We start from the raw sequence: 8,322 nt of genomic DNA on the forward strand, positions 1-8,322 counted from the left end.
ACTACATTTGTCAAACTAGAATTCCCCTCTGGTAACCTTAAGCTTATCGTATACTGTGTTGTCACCAACGGAGATTTGCTTGGCGATTTTAGCGCAAAATGGCTTTTGTTACGATCATAACCAGCCATGTTTCTATTGTAATATATGTATTGTTCAATGTGTAACGTATTAATTATGTAAAACAACAATGGATTAAATAAGATAACATTATAATAACTTTTTTTATTGAGGTTAGAAGACAGTGGATCATCAAAAATTATGAATAAACGGTCAGAATTATCGGCGTCAAGATCGTAACACCATTTGGATATCTCACATGTATGTTTAAGAAAAATTATTTTTCTTCTAAGATACTGCATAAAAGCTTATGAAAACACTTTTAAACAATTAAAAATTGATTCTGAGGATCGAAAAATACCTTTAAAACATATAAATCATATATTTAGTTCTCAAATAATAGCATTGTCAAGATCGTAACTTTTGGACATACATCAAACTACCAACTTTCATTTTTTTCTAAAATTGTTTACAACATAAATAATCTGTGTTTAAATTTTTAATTTGTTGAAAATATTATCAAAAAAATATTTAGTTAGATTCATGGCCTTAATTTTTTTTTGAAATGTATGGAAATAACTAAAAAAAAATTTTTTTTAATGGTACATTTGCTCAGTTAATGTTTTGGTATGTCCAAAATTGTGCCTTTTAGCAAAGAAAATATTTTTTAAGGGCATTTGAAGAGCATTTTTTCCATAATTTATGTCAATTCTTGTCTCTATACAGTATAATAATTTAACTCAAAAATTTTTGAGTTAATTAAAATGAAAGTTATTTGGTGTTGAAGCTTCAAAGTTGAGGTCTGTGTTTGCTCCCACCTTTTGAGAACTGCCCTAATACGCCCCTGCATGACATCAAAATGTAACGAAATGTCACTCAATTTATTATTACTATTTATTTACCTATATCTTTTGCAGAAATTTCCTCCAAACCTAGTTCAAGTGCAACAAAGCAACACAAATGGATAGTTAGGCAAACGCACTTTCAAATCCAAAAAATGCATATTTTGAAGAGGGAGCCAAATTTTGAAAAGATAAAAAATGAGGAGAGAATGTAATCAGGGGTCGATCCAGGTTTTATTTTTTGGGTCCCCATTTTGTGAAAAGGCAAAATATTTTTGTGAAATTTCGTTATTTTTGTGAAAAAGCAAAATATTTTTGTGAATTTTCTTTATTTTTGTAAAAAAAACCTTCTCGTGATTTTTTTTTTGGAAAAGATTATATTAAAGCATTTTTAGCTGTCGTATCGTTATAGAAAAGCCTTAGACAGGTTTCAGGGGTGATTGCAAGTTCTTGAAGAATACCTGAAAGCTGTCAAGAGAAAATGCGTTAAATTTGTCACTTACGTTCAAATTGCCTTAGCAAACTAAGCAAATTTGCAGTTACGACTTTTTCGTAGCGCTTTTTTTTAATATTTCCTGTTCACAAATCGCCAAAAAACTTGAAATTCAGGTAAATTAAATTACTAACGACCACCTGGTGACAATAACTCAATTTTGATAAAATGTGCAGATACCACATCTGTGCTTAGCACGGCAGTATGAGACCTCTGGCTCGCCAGGACCTCGCTCCGCTCGGCCCGTTATCCCTCCGACTGTTAATATACATTACAGTCGGAGTATGGTCACAGTTATGTATACTACAAGAACCCCTCAAGGATTTGTAAAAACAAAGAATTTTGGAAGTGAGAGGTTTTTTTTTGAATTCTAAAATAAAGAACTTACCTTCTTATATGGTATAAATATTCACACTCAGTCTAAAACAATACATCATATGACAATGGCACGTTACAGATACACACCACGTTGGAGTTAACTTTTAATTAACCTTCAAGTTTGAAGAAACTGGCATTTTCTAATGTTTTTTACTTCAAAACACAACTACTGAATTTAAACTAACACAAAATAAGCATTCCTGTAAGGTATATTGCACCAAACAACACCACCCTAAGAGCGGAACATATGTGCACCTACCTCCACGGACACACGTGCGAAAAGAATTAGTTCACATCTGTACTTCCCAGGTATATTCTGCAGGGTTACTAGAGCTACCGGAAAAAGTTTTATCGCCAAGGGGGGGGGGGGTATATCACATCTGTACCAAAATTATAATACATAAATTTTTATATTTTTAATCTTTTATTTTACGGTTTATGTTTTAAAAAGAAAAGTATTACTTTTTGATACCACGTATTTTTCTTTTAAATTTATTTATTTATTTATTTTTTGCAAAATGCGCAATTGCTAGAGCACTGCTTTATTTACCCTGCCTTCGGATAGATACCCAAAAAAATATTTACCTTCCCACCCTACATCACTAATTGCGTGTATTAAAAATAGTTTGAATCATGAAGTACTGGGGAGCAAGTGCAAATGAGCAAAGCAACAGAAAACAATATTTTGATTTTTTTTTTCTTTTCTTGCTTATTAATGTGAAAACTGTTTCTATATTTGCCAGGTTATTACTTAAACATCAATAAAATAAATAACATCTCATAGTATTACCGTATTTTCGGGAATAAGCGCCGCATCTTAATATATTCTCAAAGAAAAAAGTTTTTTAATGTATGCGCCGCATCCGGTGTAAGCGCCGCACCTTCCATAAGCGTGCACACAGCATTAAACCACTTAAAAGCACAATGAGTAGTAAAGAAAGCTGGATTAAATGTAAATAAAAAATATTTTGTTATTTCTCGCTAGTATTTTTAAGTAACAATAATGAAATATTTTAAAAAATCCCCATTTTGCACTATTTGTCTTCGGCATCCTTCGATTGGCCATCACTTTCGATGGTTAATTTATCTAATTTCCAACGGCAAACGCATCTCTCGTCAATGCCAAACTCTCTGGCAGCAAAACGATTTCCAATTGCTTCTGCCTTTATTACCTTAAACTTAAAGGCTGCAGTATAACTTTTCAATTGCTTAGAAGCCATTTTCAAAAGCAACTCTGAAAAAATTCCGTAAAAAAAAGATAAGCCAAGAACGCACGAACGCAAAATGATGGCAAACGATGTGGTGCCATCTGTTAGCAGCATTTTCAACTTTTTTTTTTAACTTGAAAAAAAAAAAAACACTGTATCCGCCGCACCTATATGCGCCGCACCGTCATTTTTTTAACTTTTTTTCTTGTATGCGCCGCGGCGCTTATTCCCGAAAATACGGTAATGACTTCTCAGTTGATTCTTCCAAACATCCCTCATGCTTCCTTTTTTTTTTTTTCATTTTGGATATGACTAATCTAGATTATGATTTTGAAATCCTGAAGTTCATTATTGAATTGCTAATACTTCTCCAATTATGACATTGAAAAGCAAGATTCTTTGGTTCTCACGATATGTTTCTTTCGTAATTTCAACAAGTCTTTCAATAAAAAATATTATAAACTGTGTAATACATATGTATGTTTCATATTTAGCTTTTTTTTAAAGTTCCCATTCACTTTTTGCATTTTTTTTGTAAAATACCCAGTTTTTGGGTATTTACCCAGGCCTTGGGTAAATACCCGGGTAAATACCCAAAAAATATTTACCAACCCGCTGGGTATTTACCCTATCCACATCACTAGTTATCTGGCACTTATGAATATATAAATGTAAGAAAATTAAAAAGAATATCAGAGTCGGTTATGCTGCTTCAGTGCCGGACGTTTGATTTTTCTGAGCCAGGGCAAATCATGCAATCCCCGCCCTTCTTCATCTAAAAGTTTTCATATCAAGTTTCCACGAAAAACCCCCACAGAAATAGGGTGAATTCGTCTTCTCCCAGAAGTTGCCAACTGCGGCAACGGCTTGTTCTCTCCTGAATAAGGCTGAACTGTTCGATGCTAGTGAAAATAAAAAACTCCAAGTTTTCAGGGTTCAACTTTAATAGAAATCAGAGGCGGCGACTGGGACTTAAAAGCTCAGGTGCAATTTTTTTAGGAAGTTCAAGACTATTTTAGGCTAACTTGAATGACAAGGGGGGGGGGGGAGAGAGCTTCTGATGTCCTCCTGCACAACTGTTTTGGAATTGCAGTTTTAAAAATGCCATTTCAGTATAGTTTTGTAATGTTTGGGGAATGGAGAAGTTTTTTCTTTTAAAATAAAGTAATAAATAACAATTTCAAAAATAAATAATCATTAAAAAAACAAAGCTTAATCTGCCTTTGGTGATTTAAGGGTAAGGAAGGCTATTCCCAGATAAAAATCTTAAACTGATGTTTTAAAGATGCAAATTAAACCCATCTTAGCAAACTTAGAGGGACTTAAATGTTGTAAAGATTAAAATGTATTTAAACGCCTTTTAAAACGTTTTTTCAGACTTCTCTTTCATTGACTTAAGGAGAAACGCAAAGGTTTGGAGGCTCTATTAGTATTTTTTTTTAATGATGAAATCCTAAGAACTCAGTCTTGAACTTCCATTAGGAAAAGATCTCCTGATTTTTCTTTTAAATTATAGTGTTAAAACGCAGTCTTACGCTATCCAGCAGGATTCTCTTCCTGATTTCCCTCCCTCAAACTGGAGTCTTTAAAGCACAAATTTAGGTCATCTGTGAATTTAAAGGAAGGAGGGAGTGCATACAGGGATTTTCTCCTGGAAAATTTTCAAAATTGAAGTACTAAAGGCGAAGTTTTAAGCAATATTTGGTGACTTAATGATTGGGTTATCTCCCCCAGAATGTTTTGAAATTTAAATCTTAACGTTTAGGAAATCTTTGATGGTGGAAAAAGTGGGAGGGGCAGTCGTTCCCTCCCCCCCCCCCCCCCCCCCCGAATTGCCGCTACTGATAGAAATAAAAAGTTCAAAAGTTTGTGCAGTGGAATTAAAATATGGCTCTTCTTGCCAGGATCAATTACAAAATATTGTGTGTAAACTTTAGATTTTTTAGACAAAAAACACTGCAGCTTCTTTATTTCTTTATTTTGAACTTAAAAAATGATGCCAGAAATGGTACATAAAAGATATTGGAGCAAAATTTTGAAAAATCAATGAGGATAAATAGATAATAACTTTCAATCCGCTGGATTTTGATACACACACACACAAACACACATAGGGTAAAAAAAATTTAATATCTCTATCATCTATAACTCTTTTTTTTTTTTTTTCATGTTAAAGTATTTTATGATGTTCTACAATTTTCTCTACCCATTCACTTAAGGTAGCTGATTAGTTTTAAAAATAGTTTGTTTTAATTTCTTTGAAAATTCCTGAACAGGCTTTACTACAATAAAGAAACTTTTTTATGATTTTTAGATGAGACTCTGTTTAATCCAGAAACCATCAACTAAATTTCTGTCCTACAATGTGCTTAGAGGACTAGGAGAGCTGCCTTACAAGAGATCTTCTATTCCTAACAGAGCAATTTTGATACTAAAGGCAAAGAATGCTAGGGATATAAGGAGTATTGAAGCTTATATAATTTCTTCCTTAAATGTCAGTTACCCCCCAAAAAAAAAAAAAAATCCAGCTTTTAGTACATATTTTATTTAATGCATTTTAGGAGGCTTTAGTGATTTGTAAAAAGAAAGTGAAATGAATAACATAATAAATGAGTATAAGCTACTAAGTCTAAAATAAAGAAGAAAGTTTGTAGATTAAGAGTACAGCAGCACCAATGAAACTTGGAATTTTCAAGGGAAATTTTTTGGGCTTAGGTTCAAGAATGATGAAAAAATATGAATTTTCTTTAATCATTTGATAGTTAAATCCCGATGAAAAAAATTGATAAAATCATCGACTCCCTACCCACACTATTTATATAATTATTACACCATTAATTATATAATTGTGAAGCAAATATATGAATTGATCCACTTTTATTTAGCATCAAAGTGGAAAAAAATCAATTTTATAAATTAGTGTTTATGTATTAGTGAATGAGTGGCTGATTGAACTTCTGAACACATACCATCTATTGAAAAAAAATGTGTAAGAGAGAAGGAAGTATAATACATGCTTCCTCATTCAACATCAAATATTATCTTAACAAATCAGTTAACAACATATCAGGACATAGGATATGATGATTCTTGTCCAAATGTGTGCTTATTTCCACTCCCCCTCCCCCCTTTTTAACCTCAATTTTTTAATGTTTAACAAATTTTACGCTTTCGTTAAGCTAATCATGGGAAAACTAAACAAACCAGTACAGAATAGTTTGCGCTAAATGAACAAAAATCAACTAAAAATATTTTTTAATACTTCTTTCTTGTTGAAACAAAGTTTTGTCTAGTGAAAATTAATAATTTATAGATAACAACAAATACTACCTGCAAGAGACAAAATTCCACTCCCAAATCGGCTAAAAATTGGGGCCATATTTCCTGAGAACAATTTTATTTGGGTTGATACTTTTAAATTACTAGTGGTCAAAAATCGAATAAGTAGCCCCAAGATTCACATTTTTTGCACCCTCGATTATCAACAACCGTAGCCCAACAACCGGACAGAAGCTGACTCAAAAAGAAACAAAAACCACAAAAACAAAGATACAGCTGTAATAGATAGGTGTCGCTGTAAACAGTAAAGTTGTAATGCTCGACTAAAAGCGACTGGGTATGTTCGAGAGGTTTTTACTGCCTTTTTTTACTTGTATTCAGAAATAATTCTTGGAGGGAGTCTAAAAAAATTGAAAAGTGCTTGTCGATTTGGAGTTATATACATGTCTTGAAGCATTTTTATCAGTTCTCTTAAAATGCAAGATAGCCACAAACGAAAGGAATGGAAAGTTAGGATAGGTGAAAGGTGGCGCTGTAAATCGGATAAAAACGAAACCAGCTTGTTTGCTACAATGTTCTGTTGTGGTATTAAGCTTGCAACGAATCATTACTTTTCTTATTGTTTTGGTGATATTCTAGCCTTATACATTTAATACATTTCGTGCTCGGTTTTTGAAGATGTGATTATTCTTAATGCGTTAATTATTCATAAACTGTAGATTTATTGGTTTTCTTTTCATATTTTGATTTCTAGTATTGGTACTGTTGCACGGTAATTCTTTTGCTCTTTTCTGTTGACAATCATTTCATTTAATACATTTTTCCACTTCTAATTTTAATTCTATTGTCCATGGCGAGATTCCGCCCATGTTAGTTAAACCATTTTTATTTTTTATCATGGGTGGAATAAAATATGGTAGAAAGATTACAGAATTCGATAAGTAAAAAGAAATAATGGTAGATCAATTGAAAAGAAAACTACCACCATATATCCGTGAGAATTTTGTTGATGATTTGTATAGCATGACATAATTAAATCTTAACTCAAAAATTAGAAACATACCAAACAGAAAAATTTAAAATGAACCGATTCGGCAATTTGAGAAAAATATCTCAGCTACAAATGCAAAACAATTAGCACTAGTCAAGCAAGGCAAAGAAGTATCATCTTCTTTTGACAATAATTCGTAATGTCATATAATTAAATTTCTAGCATTAATTGTTATTCTTGTCAGGCCACAATTATTATTTAGTTTTATCAAGAATTGATAAATATCGAATTCAACATCGTGGAAATGGCTGCTTAGAACTACGAACTGCGTATTTTGCATTAATTTCTAACGTTTAGAATTGTTTCTTGAATTCTCATTTCTTTCTACGTGGGCCAGAATATCAACAAGACTTTGAAAATTAATTTAAAAAGAATAAAGCGAAAAAATCATGTATACGGACAAAGTTTACTAGACTTATTAGCATTTTCTTCGTTACCACATACGTTTGTTTTAGTTTTTTCATCCGCCATTAGACAGTGACTGCAGTGCCCCCTATAGTTCGTTGGAGTTGCGAATTCCCAGCTATTTACAATGAAACATGATCAAAAACCTTTTTTGAGCAATCACGATTGCTTATTGTTCTCATTTGACTGTTTTTGGCGTTACGCTGATTTTATTTTCCCGCCAGCAGTGGCGGCGCTAGGCGTCGGCGATGTCGGCGACTGCCGACGGCCTCGCGCAGATAGGGCCTCGCAAAATTCTCAGAAGTAAATTCTCAAAAGTTTTACCTGAATTTAAAATATTCACTAGCTACAGCTTATTGATCAGCTAACTCGATTCCCCCCCCCCCACCCCGTTCTATTTCTTTTCTTTTTCTCTTGTTGAAAAATTAGAAAATATTCAAAATGCTGCTCCTCCGAACACACACCCCTCCATACACGCGCGCACCGATAGCATTATGGAGCATCTGAAATTTCGTTTCGAGATCTTAAATTTTGCGATATTTCAAGCTTAAAGCTAAAGCCCCCAAATACTAAACAACATCGAAAATCACTTAAAATTGTGTTTTTGTA

At 32.8% G+C, this 8,322-nt stretch overlaps 1 protein-coding gene across 1 annotated transcript in view; it reads right to left on the minus strand.

Moving 5' to 3' along the window:
* Positions 1–6,512, minus strand: part of LOC129234612 (short-chain specific acyl-CoA dehydrogenase, mitochondrial-like) — a 34,006-nt gene extending 27,494 nt beyond the window's left edge. The window contains exon 1 of the mRNA XM_054868642.1: positions 6,309–6,512. Within this exon, the coding sequence (XP_054724617.1) occupies positions 6,309–6,357 (49 nt within the window). The 5' untranslated portion in view covers positions 6,358–6,512. The remainder of the gene's footprint in view (positions 1–6,308) is intronic.
* Between the last annotated feature and the right edge of the window lie 1,810 nt (positions 6,513–8,322).

This window comes from Uloborus diversus, chromosome 1 (genome assembly GCF_026930045.1).
Source record: "Uloborus diversus isolate 005 chromosome 1, Udiv.v.3.1, whole genome shotgun sequence".
In the NCBI taxonomy this organism is placed as follows: domain Eukaryota; kingdom Metazoa; phylum Arthropoda; class Arachnida; order Araneae; family Uloboridae; genus Uloborus; species Uloborus diversus.